General features: G+C 40.7%; 1 protein-coding gene across 1 annotated transcript in view; it reads left to right on the top strand.

The window, feature by feature from the left end:
* brip1 (BRCA1 interacting helicase 1) overlaps window positions 1–24,191 on the top strand; it is a 65,514-nt gene that overhangs the window by 8,552 nt on the left and 32,771 nt on the right. Inside the window, 8 exon segments of the mRNA XM_042487366.1 lie at window positions 5,169–5,441; window positions 8,100–8,321; window positions 11,206–11,405; window positions 11,497–11,629; window positions 13,725–13,885; window positions 14,078–14,252; window positions 15,293–15,433; window positions 17,315–17,476. Of these exon segments, the coding sequence (XP_042343300.1) occupies window positions 5,169–5,441; window positions 8,100–8,321; window positions 11,206–11,405; window positions 11,497–11,629; window positions 13,725–13,885; window positions 14,078–14,252; window positions 15,293–15,433; window positions 17,315–17,476 (1,467 nt within the window).

Raw genomic sequence — 24,191 nt, 5'->3', positions numbered from 1 at the left:
AACAGTTAACAATGTTACGCACTATATATTTAAACAGCCTCTTCCCTGACAAATTAAACAGTTGTAAGCCACCGATGGCATCTGCATCAACTTAGCATCAATATTTAGTTATAAATGTAAGCACCCCATTTGTATTGAAGAAGGTAGACCAAATATTTGAAACATCTCTCAGTATTGCAATAAAATTCAACAGCACCACAAACTACAGCCGCCATGATAATATCATTGGATAAAAACCTCTTTAAAACATTTGAACAGAACTGAATGTATACTCTCCATTAATTTAACATACAATTATGTTAGTTATTGATCAATCTGATGATTGTTTTCTTGAATAACCAATTGTTTTGGTCTATGAAATGTAAGAAAGTGTTGAAAAGTTGTCATTAGAATGTCCAAGTCATAATGAATTTCTTGCTTCATCCAACCATCAGTCTAAAACCCAAAGAGCCTCAAATTTAAAAAGCTTGTGATGTTTGACATCTCTGCTTTAAAAATGACCAAAGAGATCAATTAATCATCAAATAGATGACCAGTTGTTTCTCTGGATTTATTACAGGACTGTTTGTTAGACTGCATTAGTTTCAGTTAGCTGTTGCTAATATTTTGAAGCTGTACCTGTCTGGTGTAAGGACAAAACTCTTCGAAGTTGTAAGAAAAATTAAATATTTTTGTCACTCAGATGTTGATCATTTGGCCCAGAACATTTATGATGATTCATTTTTTGCTGTGTTTGGTCTTATCATGAAAAAGTATAGCAACTTGTTTAAGGCCATTTCAGTAGTCAGACGCAACCAAACTAAGGGCATCATGTAACACCATGCTCTTAAATGTTTCTGTCGATACTCCATGTTCGATTTCTCTCCAGGTACCCAAAGCCAATAGGTGAACTATAATTATTACAGATTCAGCCCTAGAATGATGTTCAGAGAGCAGCTCACAGGAATGGTTATACTCTCACAACTGCATTTTAACTGTCCACAGGTGTGTGGCTTGGATTTAGAGCCGTGGATGGTTGGATGTAGAAAAAGATGAGGGGGAAAGTGAAGTCGAAAAAGTGCGTCCGTCTCTGGTTTCCCTGCAGCTACGTGACCCTGGCTCTTTTGTCCCACGAGCGCTGACTGACGGCCTGAATGGGGCCCTTTGAAGCAAGCTCCAGTTTAATTAAGAGGGTTTGCCTCGCCTGGGCTGCTGATCTGTGAAAGCCAGGGGGATAAATATTGAATGGGGTTCACCCGCTGGTTACTGTGCCCGAGGGATAAACAGGTGCTTTGGAGGGCAGATATTTGCCAGGGCCCCCTACCTGCATAGTGTGGTCATATCAGGAGGAAAGGGTGTTCGGTGTCATGTCTTCCGAGGTATTGGCTATTGAAGCCCACCCTTATTGGAATGAATTCCAAGCCCTCAAAAGCTGGGGAATGAGGAGCAAATTGGCGTCCAGTGAGAGGCGCCAGTGATACCTCAGCGATCCACTGCCTGTGGCCCCACGGTACCCTCTGACTGGCCTCCTGGAGTGTGAGATTTCCATCTCTTAGGTGTTGGCAGGGAGTGCAGCAACAGAAGCCTACCTGTGAATATTTTGAGGTGTTCAGTAACACCACCAACCTCTGTTTTGTCAATTCAAGAAAACCATTGCACCTGGTAGTTAATGTATACAAAGGAAACATAGTACACCTGAAGAAGCGTAGTAAACCTAAAGAAACTTAGCACACCTGAAGAAGAGTAGTAAACCTAAAGAAACTTAGCACACCTGAAAAAACTTAGGAAACCTAAAGAAACATAGTGCATGTGCCCTAAACAGTGCACCTGTAAATGCTGTGTTAATACTGAAGAAGCGTAGTAAACCTAAAGAAACTTAGTAACCTGAAGAAGCGTAGTAAACCTAAAGAACTTAGTACACCTGAAGAAGAGTAGTAAACCTAAAGAAACTTAGCACACCTGAAAAAACTTAGGAAACCTAAAGAAACATAGTGCATGTGCCCTAAACGGTGCACCTGTAAATGCTGTGTTAATAAGAAAACAGTTCCCTCACATCACATGTTGTTTGACAGACAAAGCAAGCTGGCAGCACCCTAGGAGCAACACCAGTGGAATTGTTGTGTGCTGAAAGAACCAGTGTGTTGTTGCGAGCGGCCCTGGCATCCCGTCTGCTGCTTTCGCCAGTTATCTACATTCCTTTCTAGGGGGTGTCTGCTCTGGGCTGTGGGGCCAGGCATGAAACCTTGTTGTCCTGGCATCTCGAGAGGCAGGCACGTAAAAGGATACCCTTGTGTCAGCTGTTTCCTGCTTCAGCTTTTGACAAGGGCCTCTATTCATCAGCAAGCCCTTCTACACTGCCCCATCCTACCTCTCCTCCCCCCACCTGCCAATGAATAAGTAATTATTGGCCATCTCGGGGCAGGATATTTGGATGGCTCTATTTAATGTGGCAGCAGCAGGTAAGGTGATCGGGCTCAGGGCCCAGGCTGTGGAGCATAACTGTTCCAGAGGAGAAAGGTAACTTGAACTGGTGTTGGGGCCCTGCAGCACCTCTGTTTATTTTTCACATGAGCTCAGGGCTCGTTATCCCTCTTAACTCTGAGAGACGACGCTCTAAGGGCTCTCTTTGGCCTACACTCCATCACACATTGTAATATTTGATGGGCAAACATGCTTGGAAAATCTGAGCCGCCACGTAACTGGAGCTACTTGTCTGTCATCAGAAGTGCTCCCCTCTGATCCCCATCAAAAGTTGTGATGCATGACAACACATACCATTCATTCTTACGTGTAATCATTCTGATAACTTGTTAAGGATTTAGGGATAGACCTATTTGCCAAGCTTTTGAGTTATGTTTACTCAGTCTTAACTAAATATGGTAATCTCTGAAGAAAGAGGCCGAATACTTCTTTACAGACATCTATAATAGTCAAGTGAAGTCATTACTGTAGGCCCAGACACCACACAGGCACTCATCTGTCTCAGGTTGTCAGTGTTAACACATAAGCCACGATGTGACTAAGGTCTGTACATAACATGTTATTTTTTTAATCGTGCAAATCACTGGCTAATACTTCTGTCTTTGCCGGGCTGAGTTATAAAGCTAGAGTGAGAGGACACTACAAGATATAAGGAATCCAGTGGCACCAACCATGTGATGCTAGGTTCTCAGGAAAGGAGCGTACTAACTAGTACATGAAACTCAGCTCTACTGGACAGTAACTCATGCAAACACACAGCAGATTCAGACTGATGAGATGTCTCTGTGTGTCTTCTGCTTTTCTTTTTTTTTTCTTCAAACATTTTTTTACTTTTATTATGGTTTTACCTATGTGTTATAACGAGCTATGCTTTCAGAGAGAAACACAGGTGATTCTGAGTAGCTGATATGACCTCTGTCAGTTCCTGTCTTTCGCAATGGTGCATTATTTTTATGCTGTTTTTGGGACATCTGTCTCTAATGTTTCAATTGTTAACAGATTCAGCCCTTCAAATGTTTCAGGTTTTAAAATACCTTTTGCCTTTGTCTCTCTCGCTCTCTCTCTCTCACACACACAATTTGATTTTTTTAAAAATGCTATTACAGTTCCTACACTGAATGTGAGAACCCTGTGATTGGATGCTGTACGTTAGCCCTGAATGGTCAAAGAGTACACCACTTAAAAGAGCTCCACACACAAGCAGGATCAGTTTCATAAGCGGTACAGGCTACACTTCACCTGTGAGGGGATCTGCCACATCACTGGATGGCCAATTATAAAGCAGCTAGATTTTCTCAGCTTCCACAATGGAGGCCTATCATATTTCAGACTCTAAAGGTCACCTGGTGCAGAGTGACAGGACACCTTATGTACGGATGCAGATTCTTAGTGCTTCTCCATGTGTTTTTCAAAGGAGTAAGCAAGACGGTCTATTCTGCCTATTCAGACTGTGGATAATAGTGACGAGTCGGTAGCTTCTTGTGTTGTAATACACTGAAAAGCATTAGCATTCATAATACTAAGAAAATAACAATGTAGATGAACATTTTCTCTGAGTTGTATATGTCAAAGTTTGGCAGATTAATCGGTGACAATAGGACGTTTTACAGTTGGTTATTGGCGGAACTTGGCTCTGATAGTGACTGAAGGCTGAGCAGCCTCCACCAATCACAGAGGTTCTATGCACAGAGTCAGGGGTGATGCCATCATGTACTTGAGAATCTCAGGTTGACTTTGAGAAAAATAAATTGCTCAAAAAATTAAAATCACTCCTACCTGGATTTTCCACAGTGCTATGATCAGTTCCTGATTGATTCATTAATTCCTTGAGTTTGATTTTCATCATTAGAGAGAACCTAAACCTAGGCCTGCATGAATATGGCCAAAACAATCATCATTATTATTTTGATCTCTCTTGAGATCAGGATTATTTCTCATGCTTATTTATTGTTTTTAGGGACAAAATGTTATTTCACTTTTACATGAAAGTGAAAAAAACACGTTGTGCTTCATTCCTGCCAATGTGCTAATTTTGCATCAAAATAAGACTTCAATTAAGGTCAATCTTCACCTGAATTCAGCGCATCTCAGAGAAGCAAAATATGAATAAAACTGTACCAAAACTTTCACCCAAAATGAATTCAACAGAGCACTGCTTTCACTTTCACCTTGCATTACATTCCTGCTAATTAACTTATCTTTACATCAAATTAGATATAAAATAAAGTTTTTTTTAACTGTATTCAGTGCATCTCCCATGGATATGTCTCACGGATGTAGTGATATGTATCTGCCACTGTGATGGTACCTGACTTTCTGCATTTCCCTGTGTTTTGCTGAAGGGTAATTAATAAATTCAGTGTCAGACAGTCACATCACTGGTCTCAAAGCTCTCATAGGTTTCAGCGTTTTTTTATAGAATAATGCTGATAAGTAGAGCTCAGACACCTACAGTATCTGTTCAGAGTCAAATTGGCCCTTTCCCCTAAAATCAAGCAAAATGAGTCATTTCTTAATTGTCTTTGCATTATTCAACCAGGAATTTGAGTTGGCACAATTGTATGGGACTGTTTTTTCAGTATAAAAATGACAATTACTGGCATTTTGTAATTAATAGAGCAAGATCTTGGACTCATCTGCAGTACTGAGATGGTGAAATCTAGCTGTGAACTACCTCTTAAGTATTTGTCTTTTTTTTTTCTCGACAGTCCTCTGAGCCCTGCTCTCGGTGCCCGTGTGCTTCAACCAAAGATGATGTGAAAGACAAAGGCAAAGATGGCAGAAAGAAGATTCCTAAGATCTTCTTTGGCACTCGCACACATAAACAGATAACTCAGATCGCTCACGAGCTGAAGCGCACCGTCTACTCCTGCGTGCCTATGACCATTTTATCCAGTAGAGTTCACACCTGTGTCCACCCAGAGGTGGCGCCTCACTCCAACCGCAATGAACGCTGCAAGGATCTGCTGGATGCCAAAGATGTATGTACATACACACATGCATTCACATTAAACAAATTTTCCAATTTATCTTAAAAGTAGAACTCTTTAATAATAGTCACAGCCTGTTAGCAGCTGGCTGTTTCATCCTCACAGAGAACAGCAGCCGTAGTCAACTTCCATACATACGTGCCACAATTTTCTTGCAACAAATACACATTTGTAAAGATTGCACTTCCTTTATATGGAGTTCAGTTATTAAAATGTGTTATCTGCATCCCTTATATATTAAGAAATTCCACTAAATTCCAAGAGAAACTACTTTGTTGTTGATGTTTGGTTGACAGTGAACATTATTGTTGGACCCTGGAGTCATTCAAAATAAACAGGGATCCTACACTAAAATATACAAATAGAGCAGAGCTATATGACACTCCAATTTGAAGCAGTTTACATATATTACATATATGTATACAAATATGTATATTTTTAACAGTGTAAATGAAGCACTTTCTTTCATTGCAAAACCAGTACTATTAAATCAAATGAATCTCTTCAAAAATTGTCCTAAACAACAAATTTGTATTAATCGATGAAATCAATTTATCGCACAGCCCTTTTATCAGCCTCAAAAACTAGCTGTGAATTTGAACACCTAATGACACACACTTTCATCCACTGGTTACACTAACCAGTAGAGGCAACATTAAATAGGCTAAAATTTTGCCACAATTTATTGATACGAAATGATTTCTGTACTTCACACATAAAACTCAACTAACCTCAAACCATTTGCTGGAGAGTTTTTCAGTCACCCTGTAACACAAACCCACAGGTAAATAGCACTGCCAGACAAAATGTCTTCAACAATGTAGCCTTAGAGCAGCAATTATGCTGCTATAATATCCACAATTGATCCAGGTGGCTCTTTTTACACACTGAAATGTCAAGAACCATTGAATGAGCTTTTTTAGAGACGTGAGACACTTGTAAGCCCCCACAATGTCCTAAAGTTGGGACTCCCACTGCAGTGAGAACAATTATGCTGTCTTTGGAGGTGTTTGCCTCCCATGGTAATTGTCTCACTTTGTCATATGAAATAGCTGGCCCAGTCATAACCCCTCACTGGAGTGGGTGTTACTGATGCTCTGTGTCTTCATCACCTCAGGGTCTAGTCAAGTCAGCATCAGGTTACCATGCTTTACAGACACACAGTGATTCATACACAGAAACACACATCGTTGAGCTAATGGCGTCTTCAATCAAAACACCTGCCCTCTGTTTTGACTGTGCTGTAAGCTTTCTTGCCTTTCCTAAAAGTGGTGGCATGGCTGCTAATCCCCCCAACTCCCCTTTCACTGAGCAGATAGGATTCAGTGTCAACAAAGTGTCCAAGCTTAGCACATGGAGAAGTAGACCGTTTCATCCAGAGATGATTATTGTGTCTGGAGGTTACTGAGGCCACTGGTGTACAGTATGTGTGTTTGACAGTGTCACCTCAAGCTGTAAAGTCATAAAGAACAGGGTGGGACATCTAGAGCAGACACCTCTCTTGACAGTGTAATTGGGCCCTGGTACATGAGATGCTGCTTCTTTACCCTTCTTATGCATTCACTGTATGAGTGTCAGGACATGTAAACCAATACAATAGGTGGAACACCTAAACAGCCTACCTTTGAAATACTGTGACCTACACCCCTGGTTCAATTGGAGACTACACTGAAGACAAAAAAACATTAAACTGTCTGTTTAGCTGAAGAATATGTGAAAGTCTTATGTTATGTATTTGAAATTGTCTGGACAAAAAGGAGACTAACATAAAGACTGCCAATATAGTTTGTTTTAATTTTCAACAATTTTTCACAGAATTGTACTACCAAAGTGATAAGATTTCAGTGTTTTTCCCATTATGTTATTCTTGGCAGAATGAAGAAGTAATTAAATTGAAAGTAGAATTAGAGCTGCAACAATTCAAGACTTTTTTCAGGATTCAAGATTTGTGTTTGCAATTTTCTAAGGTACAAGTCCACTGGGGCATTGGAATTCTTTTGCAAATCTCTGTCAAGTAATAAAGACAATCAGTAGAATACATTTATAATAAAAGACAAACACACCACTGACAGATAAGTATGTGCATAGTAAAAAAGTATGAAAATGTTAATGTGAGGGTTTCCAACTGCTAGTTTGATGATCCAGCGGGAAGTCGTCACTTGAGTAGGTGATCCTTCAGTGCGGCCCAGGTCACATCAGTGTGCACAGTGCTAAAAGAATTTGAACATATGCAGTCCAGACCACCTCTAAACGGGGTCTAGTGTTTGAAGGTCATGTCACACTGAGGACGTATTGGGTACATTCACATCTGTACTTAAAGCCCTCCACCTACCTAGTGTATACAGGGCCACAGACAGTATGAAAAAGGTGGTTATTGTCATTTAATTTGTCGTCGTTGACATTCACCGTAGACAACACTCCTGAAACCCTTTAAAGTGCCTGCAAGTTGCATTCAGATCACTTCTTCAGGAGAAGCCAAATTTAGTTCCAGGAACTTGTGTGTGAAATCAATGGATGGACCAGTGACAATGGCTACATGTTGCTTTACGTTTTAAGTTCCTGCATTGAAAAATGTTTGATCAGTCAGACTACATGTTCCACGATCCATTGAATGCTGCTGACTTTGAGTGAAAAATGCGTTTCTTACAGGGAAAGTCATGCCACTACTACCACGGAGTCCAGAGGATGCGTGACCAGAGCACAGTGCAGCAGATCCATGGACTCCACGCAGGCTGGGACATTGAGGACCTTGTGGCACTGGGCAAACGGCTCAGGTCATGCCCCTACTTTGCTGCCCGTGAACTCATGCAGGAGGCCTCCATCGTCTTCTGCCCATATAACTACCTGCTGGACCCAATGATCAGAGAGAGTGTGAGTACATTTGGAAGAGAGGGTGAGGAAATTATAAAGCAATCAGAAAATTGTTGCGGAAGAGGAGATGGGGTGAAGAAAACAATCAGATCCTAGATTTATCGTGATGCAGATGTGGACGATTTAGTATGAATTCGTATGTGCAGCAACCGGACTTTCTTCAACGCCCACACGCTAGAATTACCCTATCTTGTAATTCATCTTCATAAAGTGCAGTGGTTGCAAGCATGTTTTAATTAAAGTACAAATAATGACATTTGCGAGATGAACATGAAGTATAAATAATGACATTTGCGAGATGAACATGAAGTATATTGTGAATGCTTTCTATGCCGTGTCCCAGAGGCTAATGTTGCTAGGGAAGCGGAGCAGCGAGTAACATCAGCAGTAACATTAACAAACTGGGCTGGCTGACCTGCTCACAAGCATGAAACAACTTGAACCCACTCTGTGGTGAAGAAAATAACTCTGCTCAGTCTGTTTCACCTCAGAAACCCTGGACCATTTTGTTTTACATATATAAAAACAATAATCTCCCTCTTACCCCCACCTGGTGGTCATCTACCAGAAGCCTGGGAGTTAAAGGGTTCTGCCCAGTATCTTATGCCCCTTCTCCACCAAAATTAGTGCATGCACACAAGTTTTTCAAACAAGAGTAAACCCGCTAAAACTAGGCTATTGGCTGCTTTCCCACTGCCAGGAGAGCAAAGCTGTGTACAGAGTGCTGCAGCAGACGAGAATGCTTTTTTGGTGTGTCTGTGTGACGTCACATACAGGCTGGAGAACAGGTTAACAGAAGAAAGCAGCATGGGCAAAGGTCTATGAAAACTTTACAGTGGTTACCTCTCTTTTAATATCCCTTACTTATTTAGTCTGTCTTTCAAACTTGGTGCAGATGTATTTGGATCGATGTTTTAGCTGCTTAGGAGGAGACGGACTGTAATACGTAATGGCATCTCACTGCATCTGGCCAGTTAAGGAGCTGAAAGTACTGCAGTTATCCAGATGTTGTGTTCACCAAAGGTGATAAATACCCGTGTTGCAGAGTCATTTGATCCGGCAGTTGATGTTGCATTAAAAACCCAGATGTTAGCAGGTGTTAGCAGGTTTTTCTGTGCAGTGGGAATGAGGCTTTAGCTGTTCCTGTGACGAAGTCTTCTGGACACCTCTACTTTCTAGAGACTTCAGAAGTTGCACCTGGAGTTTTCTGGGGCCACTGTCACCATAACTTCCAAATCTGTTCCAGTTTTTCCTTTAGCCCCTGGTACTTCTCAATCTTTCCATGCTTTTTCTTTCTTAATGTTAGTGTCAGCTGGAATTGCCTCAACTGCCACTGCTACCCTCCTCTGCTCCTTTTCAATCACCACTGTGTCTGCTTGGTTAGCTACAGCTGCTTGTCAGTCTGGAGCTTTAAGTCCTGCAGGATCTTAGCGCTGTTGTTCGCAACCACTTTTGGTGGTGTTTCCATCTGAACTTGGGGACTTCTCGTTCATACTTGGCAAAGATGTTCCTGTCACTATCCCAACCACTTGGCTGTGCCTCTTGGATTCCCAGCTTGCATCTTACATCCTACTACTATGTCGACTGGACTGTCTCAGGGGCTTCTGCACAGCCTACACCAGGGGTCTGTCTGTTATGGTGGACCCCTGCCTTTATGGCTCTAGTGTTAAGGGCCTGTTCTTGTGCTGCCATGATCAAGACCTCTGTACTGTCCTTCAGGTCGGCCTTTTCTAGCCACTGGTAGGATTACTTGATGTCAGCCACTTCCCCTGTCTGCAGATGTTACAGCTCATGGAAGGGTTTGGTCTTCCACGATATTTCATCCTCCTCCTCATCACCCTCTGTCTTCTACTGCCTGAGGCACTCTCTGACCAGGACATCCCAGGGGGGTCATCTTCCTAATGTATTCAGTGCTTCTTGTTTCTTCCTGACTCGTGGCTCTGACGCTCACTAATCCTTGCCTTCCCTCTTTTCACTGCTCATATAGTCTGAGGGTGCTCTTTGGGTGGAACCCTCTATGCATTGTGAGGAGTTTTTGTGTGTTGACATCAGCACTTTTGGCTTCTATGAAGTTGAAGAGAAAAGGGACCTTGACACACTAGTGTCACACTAGGGGGGTTTCCATTAACCCTCAAACTGCACAAATTGAAATTGCATATATAAAATACGCCTAAGGGAAACACATCAATTTAAAAAAAACAAAAAAACAACCTCCCATTTATTGTAAAAAAAGTTCTTACACTTGCATGAGGTGGTATTTCAGACAATTTGAAAAAGCCATATTTCACAAAACTTTAATGGAAACACTTTTTTGGCTTTTTTGGAACTGGCACTCTCAGCATGATGAAGCAGGCACTACGAGAGGTGTTATTGCATCACATAACTCTTAAAAATTGAGCAGATCATCCAGAAGTTTTGAATCCACAATTCCTCTGTGAAGTCGTGGACTATCACCTCCCAGAAATCCCTCATACGTGGCTGCTCTCACATATAAGGGGCTTGCCTTTCCATTATCGCTCGCATAACATGCCTTCGTGGCCTTTATTGGAAATAATGACGGCTAGTGCGGTGGCTGCAATAGAAATAAAGCTGCTAATGTTTTGAACATCAATCGTCATGCTTCTTGGAATGTTACTGCTACAGGAGGAGTGACATAACATCACTCGAGGGAAACACGTTCATCTCGCAATTGTTTTTTATTGACATTTCGAAAATATCGCTTAGGTTTTGAACAAATCTGTTATGGAAACCCACCTGTTGTATGCAACTAAATTTATTGGTTTATTAAATTATGGATCATGACAAAAATGTTGTGTTTTAGTTTAGGGATTAACCACTCCCCTCCTCTCCTTCCTCTCTTACTTTTAATCTACATTTTTATCAGATGGAGATCAACCTGGCAGGCCAGATTGTGGTGCTGGACGAGGCCCACAACATTGAAGACTGTGCTCGGGAGAGTGCCAGCTTCACTTTAGACCACAGCAGTCTGCTGATGTCCAGAGACGAGCTGGATGGCATGGTCAATAGCAACATCAGACGCTCCAAACACGAGCCGCTCAGGGACTTCTGCTACAGCCTGATCAAGTTAGTCATTCACTGACTGAAGTTTGCTCCTCTGTGGCTCTCATAATTTGAGTAGATATTTACTAATGATGTCTTTTTGTCCATGGTGAAGCTGGATTGAGGAGAGCCAAAGCTTGATGTCTGAGCGGGGATATGAGAGTGCCTGTAAAGTCTGGAATGGGAAGGAAATAGTGGGCATCTTTCACAACCTGGGCATCACTGCGAGCACCTTTAACTTTCTGAAGGTAAAGCACCAAATATCTGTGCTTTACTTGGAAACATTTGAGGTTTACCAATCTTTACACTGCTATTATTATTTGGCCCAGTTCAAATGTTTACTCTAAGCCTGAAGCACAGAACCCTTCTAGATTTTGACTAACATCAGTTGTGTGATCAGTGTAAGGCTTTGTTCAGACTGCCAGCCCAAATCCAATTCTTGTCATATACAGATCGTATCCAGGTTGATTTTGAAGTTTGAACAGCAAATAACCACATGAAATCCGATTTTTGCAAATCCCATCAAAACCAGATGTAGAGGTGGTTTGAAATGCGATTCAAATCTGATCTTCAGTCTGGACGCTCTGGTCATTCAAATCGGTTATCAGAGCGTCCTTCATGTCACTCGCAGCACGACACCTGTGAAGAGACACATCTTCTGGCACGTAACCACACAGCGAACAACTTTGGCAACATGGAAGACAGCAGCTGGAACAACAGTCTGCGGACTGATGGGGAAATATCATGTCTGCTGGATGGCGAAATGTTGTATCTTCATTTTTCCACTGCTTATACTTCCGTGTTGGTAATCCGTGTCACAAGCGGATGTACTGACGCCTACATCGTTACCACAGCAATCTATGCAGATAGGTCAGTACAGAGCGCTGAAGTGTGGATGTAACAAATCTGATCTGATCTCTTGCAAATGACAGTGTGGACAGTCTGTCTTCAGGATCCGATGTGAGAAATCGGATTTGCCTGCAGTCTAAACGTAGCCTAAGGCCATGTCCACACGGAGATGGAACCGATCTTTTCCTTTTCGTTTTAAGTTTTCCATAAAACACGGAATTGTCCACACAAAACCACTGAAAAGGCTGCAGTATATATGCCAGGCCTGTAAATGGCGCTGTAACTGTGCCACATAAATACACCAAAAACAGAGAATAAGACATGGAGCAAGAGCATAAAACTCGTGCACTGTTCCGAGGCACCCGACAGACAAGGATTTCCCTCACAACCAGATCCTTGGCCTCGGGCTCTGTAAAAGGCAGTTTGATGTATTTTGGAACCAGGTGGATGGCGATCATTCTGCGTGTCTGCCTAACAACACACGGACACAGCCTGTCGCGACACGCCATAGGCGTTAGCAGTCTGCCGTAGACGTCCCTCATGGCTCAGTTAGTAAAGCATTAACGCACAACTTTTCAGTGCATCAACTGGTGCCCACATATTTGTTGTTTGCCTTTCAATTTATGGGCACAGTTCTTCGCTCAGGGGGACGACAGAGGCTCTGGACATGCGAAAGTTCTCCCTCCATTCAATATCCACAACAACGCCATTGACAAAGTTATCCCACCAACTGCTGGCTCTGCCCGGTCTTACCTAAAATTTTCTCCTGGTTGCCCCTCTGGTTGTTCTCTGTGGTGGATTTAAAGATTATTTTTTGGCATTTTAGCCTTTATTAGATAGGACAGATCAGTAGCGTGAAAGGGCAGGAGTCGAACCCGAGGCCGCTGCGGCAAGGACGCTGCCTTCAAATAATGAAAATAATTTATAAAATGTTATTAATAAAAATATTATTGTTTGTGAAACCTATAAAATTATACAACTGTAGAATTTAATGAAATGCAGTAATTCATGACATGTCAGCACAAGATGTGCACAAGACCACACACCAGTGAAATAGCACAATCATGTTCACTAACCACAGAAATGCTTTAAAATGTTCATGGAACTGGTGTATTTGTTAAGTGCACCATTATTACAAGCAAAATAGCACAGTTTGACAAAATCAACATATGTTGAAATGACCATCATGCATCATAAGATGAACCAGTACATAAAGTACTGGTTTGAGATTTGGGTTTTTTTAAGGAAAAATTGCTCTCGCCATCTCTATTGACAAAAATTTCAAATTTAGTTCTAGCATACTTCTGTCATGTCATAAAAATGTTGTAAAGCCTGTTGGGCAGAATTTCTGGTATGAAAGGTGCTATGCAGATAAATATTATTATTATTTTATTAAATATGTGCTGCATGTTGTTAGTTGTTTTTTGATGTTCTGTAATAATCAACAACAGTTTTTTTTTCTCACATATTCCACTATGTCTTTCTTTGTGACAGCAAAACCTAGCAGCAGTGTTGGAGAAAGAGGAGTCTGTTGGTTTTGTCAATGGTAAAGAGGATACAGTTCAAGTTCCAATCATCAGCTCAGCTACCTCCACTTTCCTCAAAAACCTCTTCATGGTGCTGGGCTTCATCTATTCCTCTGAGGACATCTTCAGGTCAGACACAAAACAAAGAAGTCAGCTAGACCTCAATTTTAAATCATCCAGTGCCTCAGATAAACTAGTGTACAGGATGTAGAATTCAATGATTGCTCAATTGTGTGTTTGTGTGTGTGTGTGTGTGTGTGTGTGTGTGTGTGTGTGTGTGTGTGTATGTATATGTGTGTGTATGTGTATGTGTATGTGTAGGTTTGCTGAGGATTACCGTGTTGCTCTGCAGAGGACCTATGCTTGGACAAACCAGGCACCACCTGATGTCCCTGATGCCCAGGGCTTCTTTGTTCGGCGACACAAACAACGCCAAAGCATCAGAGTCAAGACACAAGTACTGACACTCAGCTTCTGGTGCCTCAACCCTGCTGTGGTGAGAGGTTAGAGATGGCAATCCCTGCCATGTAGGCCACTCCTATCTATGGATAAAGTCTATAAACCAGAGCTGTTATATGATTCAATTTTTTAAATCGCAATTAATTGCCTATTTTAATTGTTATTCATAATTAATAACATTTTTAATTTATGATTGCAATTCCATTATTTCACATTTCAAAACAGATTTGAAGTCCCTATTGAACAGATGAAGCAATTCTTACCACATTGTTTTGATTGGGAATCAAATGACCCCGTTGTCACTTTTTAGGAGTTCCAGTTTAGTTTCTCTCTCTGATTCATGCATGTCCTGTACGTGTGAAACTATTGTTCCCCACAACGGTAAGGTATGTGACTGATGACAACATGCTAACCTGAGGACATCACTTAGTCCAGAGTCTTCCACCATGTTGACTGATCTGCAATCAGTTTCCAACCATTCAGCAGCACTGTAGTTAACTTCTTTGATTTAGTTTCATCCACAGGTCTGTGGAGATTCACACACTCAAGGATAGTGCTTTGCTGGTTTTGGCGATTACTGTTGCCCACCGAAATCAGTCTGATCAGCTGCACCTGTGTTTTCAGCTCGTAGGTGGCAGCAATTTCAAGACTGTTTAGGGACCTCAGTCTGCAGAAATACTCAAATACAATAGATTCAAATGACACATTTATACTGCATGCAAAAATGGTATGTTTTTTGCCAAAAACTTCATGGGACTAGCATAAAGGCAGCATGTCTGTACAGGGGAGACTCATGAGTACCCATAGAACCCATTTTCAATCCGATATCTTGAGGTCAGTGGTCAAGGGACCCCTGTGAAATGGTCATGCTGTTCTTCCTTGCCAAAATTTAGCCTAACTTTGGTGCATTATTTAGCCCCCTTCGGACAAGCTTGCATAGTTGGTACCACTGGAATCCTAAGGTCTAATCTAAGGTCCTAAGGTACCTTCACTCATTATGATATTTTTTGATTGTGGTTTAAATTACAGCTGAAACACCCCTTGGAGGTTCGCTAAGTCTGTGTCTGTATCTCTCAGGCTTTCTCTGACATGAGTCGCTCGGTCCACAGCATTGTGCTGACATCAGGAACCCTGTCACCCATGGCCTCCTTCTCCTCTGAACTTGGGGTGAAATTCTCCATCCAGCTGGAGGCCAACCATGTTATCAACAAGTCCCAGGTCAGAAGGTTTACTTTTGTCACTGAGCCTCTGGGAATCATGCAACACATGCATTTTGTTGCCCTGCTGGCATTCTGGTATTACTGTATGAAGCTGTTTGAGTCTTGGTCGTATAATTTGTGTGACTGCTGATTTATGATTCAGGAAGCTGGATTAGGCTAGATTTTCAAAATAAAAGCCTCCAGATGGTAAAAGGAGTCTCCTGGGGGCAAGGCTGTATTGTAAAAAATAAAAGGCTCAAAATGGTACCAAGAGTTTATTGGGGGACCCCAAACAAGGCTGGAATTTCAAAATATTGAAATTGTTGTGATATAATCAAATCTAAAGCGTTTTTTTTTTTTAATTTTCAATATTTGCAGTGAATTGAAAAAATATTATAATCTTCTGCCTACTCCGGTTTAATATTATTAAATTAAAAATGTTATGCTCATGAAGGACATTTATGCTTGTATTAAACTTTTTCTTACATTTTATGCTTTTTTAAGTAAAAAGCACTTCTTTCAAACTTTTCAGTAAATTAATTCAACCTCCACTTTTGACAGTATTTCAGTTTAGCTTCCAGCTCTTCTAGTAATGTATTTTAGCTTTTAGCTTCTTTAGGTATAATTCAGCTTCTAACTCTACAAGCTTTACATTTTAACTACTAGGTTTGTTTAGCAGGTGAGTGCAATGCATTTGCACAATAAGATTCATGTATTTTCGGCAATGCTTTGCAATTTACTTTAGCTGCCAGCATTCACATGCATTTTTGTAGGAAAGGCATTTTTTAGTTCAATAATACTCAAATTTAAACCTCCCTCCATTGACCTCAGTACTCATTGAAATCCTTCAGCTTCAAGAGGTATATGATTATCGGCACTATCATTGTCAGTCAACATGAGGTCCAGGTCTTCAGAAGGTCAATCACCGTAGGAAAGTTGTGTGTGTCAGCAGGTAGAGCTCACATCAGCTAAAGGTGTGTGAAACAGTCAGAAACTTTGACTCTGTATTTGTCCCCCTCTGTCACAGTGCCGCTCTTGTCCAGCAGATGTCACAGTTTAACTATTTGATTGCAATAACACTCACCTGAAGGCCTGAAAAATGGAACTGTGGATGTTCAGGGGTTTTTATTTAACCTTTATTTAAACAGGGAAGGCCATCGAGAGCAAGCTCTGTTTTTTAAGGATGCACTGATTACATTACAAATAAAAATAACAAATGCACACCACATCATACATTGTCAATAAATGAGAAATGTAGCCGATACTAAGTGCACATGAAAAGCAAAAACACACAAAAGCCACCGTATAGATCAACAAATAGTCCAAAACATCAACACATGGGACATCACTCAAAGGAAACACATGCATTCACTGGGCTCTATGTCAGTCAGCAGGGATTTTGATTGATTAAGAGGGATTAGTGTGCACATTGCTCCTCTCGCTTGGGGCATAATATTTAAAAGCCAGTTTCCTGATTTCAGTATTTACATAATTTTCAAGGACCAAAAAGTCTTGAGACCTAGTGCAGCAAGACATTGTTCTATAGTTTAAAAGACACGCAAGATACCCATGAAGTTTACCAAATAGTGCTTTGTAAATAAATAGAATGCCATGTTGTTTTCTTCTCTCTGCCAGTGACTTTCTCGTACAACATACAATAATGTGTCCTAAAGCTGTTCCCTCTAAGGGTGGAGTGATGGACTGCATCAAATGGCTTGAGAATAGAGGCAGAGGAGTGTATATAAATTACATCAATGTTGTCTATAACAGATAAAAATGTTGATTTAACAATTTGTTTTCTGCAGTTCTGGATTGATAGTAACCTTAGCCCAAGGTCCATGGATTATGTCAAACCCCGTTTCTTCATATGAATTTAAGATGTCTAATGCCCTCTCTTTAGGTTTGGGTGGGCACAGTCGGAGCAGGACCCCAAGGCAGAAAACTGTGTGCTACCTTCCAGCATACTGAGACATATGCCTTCCAGGATGAGGTGGGTTTGCTACTGCTCCATGTCTGCCAGGTCGTGGCCAAGGGGGTGCTCTGCTTTCTGCCTTCTTACAAGGTAAATACATCATTCACTCATACTAAACCAAAGCTACTCACAGGAAAGCGACCATGACATTACTGGTCTGAAGGAATAACGCTTTGATGTGTATTAATGTGTCACATGAGCCATGTTAGATAGTGTAAACTGTTCGAAATGTGACTGCCTTAATCCAAAGTGCCACAGGTGAACTGAACTTCTTACAGGCCTCACAGACTGTTCTACCTATACAGAAAGGACAATCAAATGGCCCCTACATTGTCTTAAGGGAAAACAGTCTTTCTTATCAATTTAGTGTTTTTACATACAAACTACTAAGCTTAAGCTACTGAGCTAATGAGTCTGTCAACCCACACAAAAATGTTACTAACCACCCAGCACAATTTGAATAATAAAAAAAAATCGGCAAATATATCAAAGTAGGTTTCAAAATTGTGAAAAAAGAGCAGTATTTACTGCTCTGAGATGCTGGCGATATGTCGATTTAAGAAGCTAAGACTACGTTACTTCATTAGTGACTACTAATGTTAGAGCTTGTAGCATTCTGTTACCTCTCTCAGCACTTTCAGTCTAATTAATACACAAATAAACAAGTCTGTTAAATGCCACTAACTTACTTTTAAGTTGTTTAAACCCAAACCGGCTACCCTGGGTGTGTGCTTCGTGCTAACTTTAGCTGCTATTAGCTGCTGAAGGAGCGGCTGGTCCTGCTCAGCGGCCCCTTTCATTCTTTGGCTTGGTGTGTCTACATGTTTCTGTGTTACTGGTTAAGCTGCTAACGAGAGTCTGGAGCTGCGCGTCGGGTCACTCTTCAGCTTCGAGGACTATTGTGCTTTGTGCTACTGAGTTAGCTGCTAACGAGAGTGTATTGCATCACATTCTTAAATTTATTATAGTGGGAGAAGGTAAAGTGAAGGATGGCTCCAGTGTCTTTGAGCAGGCTTTTAGGCCCACTTAATAAATTCACAGAAATGATGAAAAAAGATTTATGGATAACCACAGATCTTCATTTAACAGTTAGCTGTGTAGAAAAATAATTATATGAAAAACTTAGACCATTACAAATCTTTGATTTGTTTTTTGAACTCCAATTTTTGAGAATATTGTATTGGATTGCTTCTCTTAAGTCTAAATATTATTGGTTCTACTCCTTTCCCCTCCTGTGGGAAGCACCTTGTATCACTTTGCTTGAATTGTGCCATACAAAGTTTATTTATTAGGTGTCAGAGCCCTAATAAAGAGGGTTTTGTGTTGGAGAGCTTCTGTGCTGCACTGCATAGATACAACAGTAAGAGGTGTTTTTATTTTTCAGATCACTCGTTCACTAGACATACCTTGTCTTATTTTCTGAGAATTGGGAATTACATCATCGATACAAAATATTCACTCTTACTTTGTTCTTGGTAGGTCAGTGCAGCTGCCCACAACCAGCATGCGTAATTCCTAAAATGAATAAGGCCTTAATAATGAGGTATTGGTGGATTGTTTGTGGTAAGAACATTAATATCCACATCTTACCACTGTGAGGAGCTAGAGACCATCAATTGAAGTCACGCTCAGTGATTTTGTTGTTTGAAGTATTTATACTAAAATGTCTTGCAAAACAAGTGACAGTTTTCAAGCCTAAACTGGATTCCAACAGATCCCAGTGCTAAGGAGCAGCCCTTGGAGGTGTCATAATGCACAATAGATCACTACCAATCAATAGAGGTACTTGTTAAGTACTTGTTAAATACAATCACCCTCATGGAACAGTATCCTCCTCCAGTTAATGAGGGCGCCTCTGGGAGCGCACTCATAGACACTTTGTCCTCCTTTGTTTGTCATGCGTTTCTGTTTATGAATAATTAATGACCAATGTAGCTCAGTTGTCACATTAGCTTACTCAAGGCCAAGTGGATTTCATTTATTATTGTGTGTTTGTCCACATTGTACATGTTGTGTGTAATTTGGTCAATTAGCAATTTTACTCAATTAAAATGCTTAATGTGATGTACATGTGAGTTAAAAGTAATTTAAAACATCACTTTAATTCTTCATATTCTAATGCAGTTGTTCTCAACCTTCTTGATCTTGTGATCTCTTTAAAATGAAGCACCTTCAACTTTTATCCCATTGCCAGTGATTGCAGTGTGCATGGATTATAACCAGTTTAACCTAAAAGCGATTTGTCAGGTCACTTCTTACGTATAGATCCCTGAGGGTCCCTCTGATGTATAGCATTATAGTATAGTATAGAATAATAAGAAAGTGAAAGTAAGAAGTATAAAAATAAGAATAAATGTAACATAATAAATATAAAAATATGTGAATTATGCCTCAGTGTTTAACATTAATATGTGAACTGTTAAAACTAAAAAAATATGTATAATATGCTAAGCATGGAAAGTGTGTAAAAATATGTGCATTATGCTACATTACAGTGTAAAAAACCAGTATGAAAAGTTTTAAAAATCTAAAAATATGTGTATTATGCTACATTGTACAAAGTGTGTATATATATATATATATATATATATATATATATATATATATTAGTGCTGGGCATAGATTAATTTTTTTAATCTAGATTAATCTCACTGCAATCCTGTAGTTAATCTAGATTAATCTAGATTAAAATTATAGATTTGAATTTTGCCAAAGACATTCAAAATAATATCTATCTATCTAAATGATGAAAATGCATCACAAAATGCTTGAGAAAGCTGTTCTACTATAATATTTGGTAAAGAAAAATAATGTTCCATAAGATTTACTTTGGTGTTTAACTTTTTTTTATTTTGTTAAACACAGACATTAAGGAACACAGGTTCTGTCTCCATGTGGAAAAAGCTTTTCCTGCTAACTGGAATGAACAGCAGAGGGCGCAGCCTCTGATAACATGACCCTAACTGAACTGTGGGCCTACATTAGAGGTCATGAAGAAGACCATTAACAGTCAGCAGCTTTGTGACACGGCTTGAGCCAATCACTCCAGTCACTCAGGCAGACCAGCTTCCGCCTTGTTCACGCCCCCTCCGCGTAATTCGACCAGGTATACATCCGCGCTTAAACAACAAAGTGAAATTGGTGCCTTGCTCACTGTATAGACCCAACTTAGTGAATAGTTTATCGCGCGATAATTTCCTTATCGCGCGATAAGAATCCCGCGTTAACGCAGCACGTTAACGCCGTTAACGGCCCAGCACTAATATATATATATATATATATATATATATATATATATAAATACACATACATATACATAGAAAGAAGAGTAAAACATTTAATTAAAAAATGTAAAAAAAAAAAAATAAAAATAAAATATATATTAAATACACATTCAAGACTAGTGTAAGTAAGAATAAATGAGGACATGGAAAGAATACTGTACAGTTGTATAATTGCACATAGTATTGCAGCACTTGAATTAGTGCACAAATTGTGGTTGCACAGAATTATTTTACTTGCAAGTCACTATTGCATTGTTCAAAATATAATAAATAAATCATGGAATTGTAATTGCTGACAGGTGAGTTAATTCCAAATGCCAGTCTGTTGACTGAGCATCTGGCATGGATGGATGGATGGATGGACGGACGGACGGATGGAAAGACAGACAGACAGACAGACTTTATTGTCCACCTCAGTGAAAATTTGGCTTCACTCAATGATACATACAACATGTAAGCCAACACAACATTGGCTTCACTGCAAACAGGCATGCTCAATGATACATACAACATGTAAGCCAACACAACATTAAAAACATGCAAATGTACAATATACAAGAGACAACAGTGCAAAGAGGCAGTCGTAGCAATAATTTATATAAATATAAATAAATAATAGAGAGAGAGCACATCTTACAAAATAGTAGTTCCCCCTAATACAATTATCCTGTGTTCATATCCTGGATGGCATATGGAATAAAAGACTTCCGATAAATGTTACGACTGGTTTTCGGGACATTCTGAGGAGGGAGTTGAAAAGTTAGGCAGGAATAACTTCCTGTGGCACTCTGTGATGCATCTCAGGGGAATGAGTTTTACACTGAATGTGCTCCGTTGTTTGATGAGCACCTTATGGTGTGGAGTGGGAGACATTGTCCACGATGACTCTTATCTCATACAGCATCCTCCTCCACAACGTCATTGGCCCTGCAGATCAGTTTGTTGAGTCTGTGGGTGTCTGCTACCCTCAGCCTGCTGCCTCAGCACACAACAGCAAACAGGACAGCACTGGCCCCCACAGGCTCATGAAACATCCTCAGCATTGTCATGCAGATGTTGAGGGACTTCAGCTTCCTCAAAACATAGAGACAGCTCTGGTCTTTCTTGTAGAGGGCTTCAGTCTTCTTAGCTCAGTCCAGGTTATTGTCTGTGAGTAGTCCCTGTTACCTGTAGTCCTCCACATGTCCACACTGACCCCCTGGATGGAAACAAGGGTTACTGGTGCCTTTGCCCTGGTCAGATCCACAACCATCTTCTCTTTGTCATGCTGAGCTGCAGACAGTTCTGCTCACACCCTGTGACAGAGTTAGCCACTGCAGCCTTGTCCTCAGCCTCATCACCCTCACTGATACATCCCACCATCTCAAAATCATCAGAAAACTTTGGAAGATGGCAGGACTCTGTTTGGTACTTGAAATCTGGGGTGTACAAGCTGAAAAGAGTGCGGCCCTAGTATTACTGACACCTGTGTCCGACACACAGTGTTGTAATGTCATTGGTCACTGTCACATGGAGCCACTGGGATGCTGAGTTTTTGGCACAGGAATAAGGCACATCACTTTCCACAGCACAGATATCCTTGGAAGACTCATATGAAGGATCATATGAAGCGGGTTTCCATTAACCCTCAAATTGTGCAAATTGAAATTGTTAATACAAAATATGCCTAATGGAAGCACATCAATTTTGAAAAAACTCCTACTCATCACAAAAAAAGTTTTTACGCTTGCATGAGGTGATATTTCAGGTGATTCGGAAAAGCCATGTTTTGCAATACTGCAATGGAAATGTAAATGCCCCGTAAAAATAATGGACATAACCAATATGACGTCACTGTTGGTTTTTGGAGTCATGTTTGAAGCCTCGAGTTTGGAATTTCAGCTGTTACCATCTTGTTTGGAGCAAGAAGTGACCATACTTGGACAAGGGTTTGGAGCTGTGGCAATGCCTCTCATACCCATGCAGGTTTTTAAATGTGTAAACTGGCTAAAATAGGCTACAGCTGCTTTTCCATTGCCAGTAGAGCAGAGCTGTGTACCTGGCTGTGCAGCCGATGAGTATGCCTTTCTCTGTGTGTGTTTTTTTTTTTTTTTTTGGTGTGTCACGTTCAATATCATGGATGGGAAGGCAAACAGGTAAAAAGTAGAAAGCAGCATGGAGGTTTTGGGAACTTTATGGTGGTTACTTCTCTTTATATATCTCTTACTTATTCAGTCTCTCTTTCAAACTCAGAGTAGACTGATTTGGATTGACATTTGAGCGCTGCTTAGGTGGAGACAGATGGTATTTAGTGGTGGGCCGTCTTTACATCTTGCTGGTTAAGGGGCTACAATTAGTGCGTTGACCCAAGTGTTGTGTTGCCATCAATGCTGTTCGGAGCTGGAGGCGATAAATACCTGTGACCACTGCAGATCCATTTGACCTGATTGTTCTCTTTCCCATTTCATTAAAAAGCAAGATGTTAGCGGGCATTAGCAAAAATTTTTGTGCAGCATAATAGGCTTGAGACAAGCGCTTGCTTTTTTAGGTCACATGATGCTATGACTAAGTGCTTGTCAGTAGGAACTGGCTCCCTCATGATGCAGTAGGAGCTGCAAGAGCTGTTATTGCATCACATAACTACGGAAGTTTTGAATCCACAATTCCCCTGTGAAATCGTGGACTATCACCTCCCAGAAGTCCCTCATATGTGGCCGGTCTCACATATAAGGGGCTTGCCTTTCCATTATGGCTCCATAACATGCCTACGTGGCCTTTGATTGGAAATAATGACGGCTAGTGCGGTGGCTGCAATAGAAATAAAGCTGCTAATGTTTTGAACATCTATCACCATGAGTCTTAGAATGTTATTGCCAGAGGAGAAGTTGCAGAACATCACTCAGTGGAAATGCAGTCATCATGCAATTGTGTTTTATTGACATTTCGTAAATATCGCTTAATTTTTGGGCAAATCTGCAATGGAAACATGCTTAATGAGGACATGTTAAAAATCTCCACAAAGCAGACTTTTTGCACAGACTTCTTCTCACACGGTCAGCAGTGAAGCACGCTGTGGAGGTCACAGATGGGGGAGGACAGGGGTGCAGTCATCTGGTTGGAGAGGGCAGTTAGCCTGGGGACCAGAGAAGTAGTTGGTTTTAGGGGGACAACGTGAGGCACAATGTCCACCTTTGATTTACCCCCCACCCACCCATCCCCTGGTTTACAGTCACACAGATTTTTAGGGCTTGTTTCAACAGCAACCAGCAAACTATACTCTGTAAAGGATGTCAGCCTTGAATATTACCCAATGCTTCTATAAATACATGTACCTTTTTAAAATTCAATTTTGCAAATTTCATAAAAGTCACAGCTGGGAAAGTCCTTGTGTGCGATCCTAAGGGCCCTGACACACCAAGCTGATGGTCATACTAGTTTTGGTGTTATGTCTAGCAGCAGTGGCACTAGTTGGCCCTTTTTCTTAGGCTTTTTTTTCAGCATAATGAATATGTGTTGGAGGCAATGGAGATTATCTGTGAATG

Source organism: Plectropomus leopardus, chromosome 5 (assembly GCF_008729295.1).
Source record: "Plectropomus leopardus isolate mb chromosome 5, YSFRI_Pleo_2.0, whole genome shotgun sequence".
Classification (NCBI taxonomy): Eukaryota; Metazoa; Chordata; class Actinopteri; order Perciformes; family Serranidae; genus Plectropomus; species Plectropomus leopardus.
Note: the sequence above shows the minus strand (reverse complement) of the source record. Positions and strands in the feature narration are given on the sequence as shown.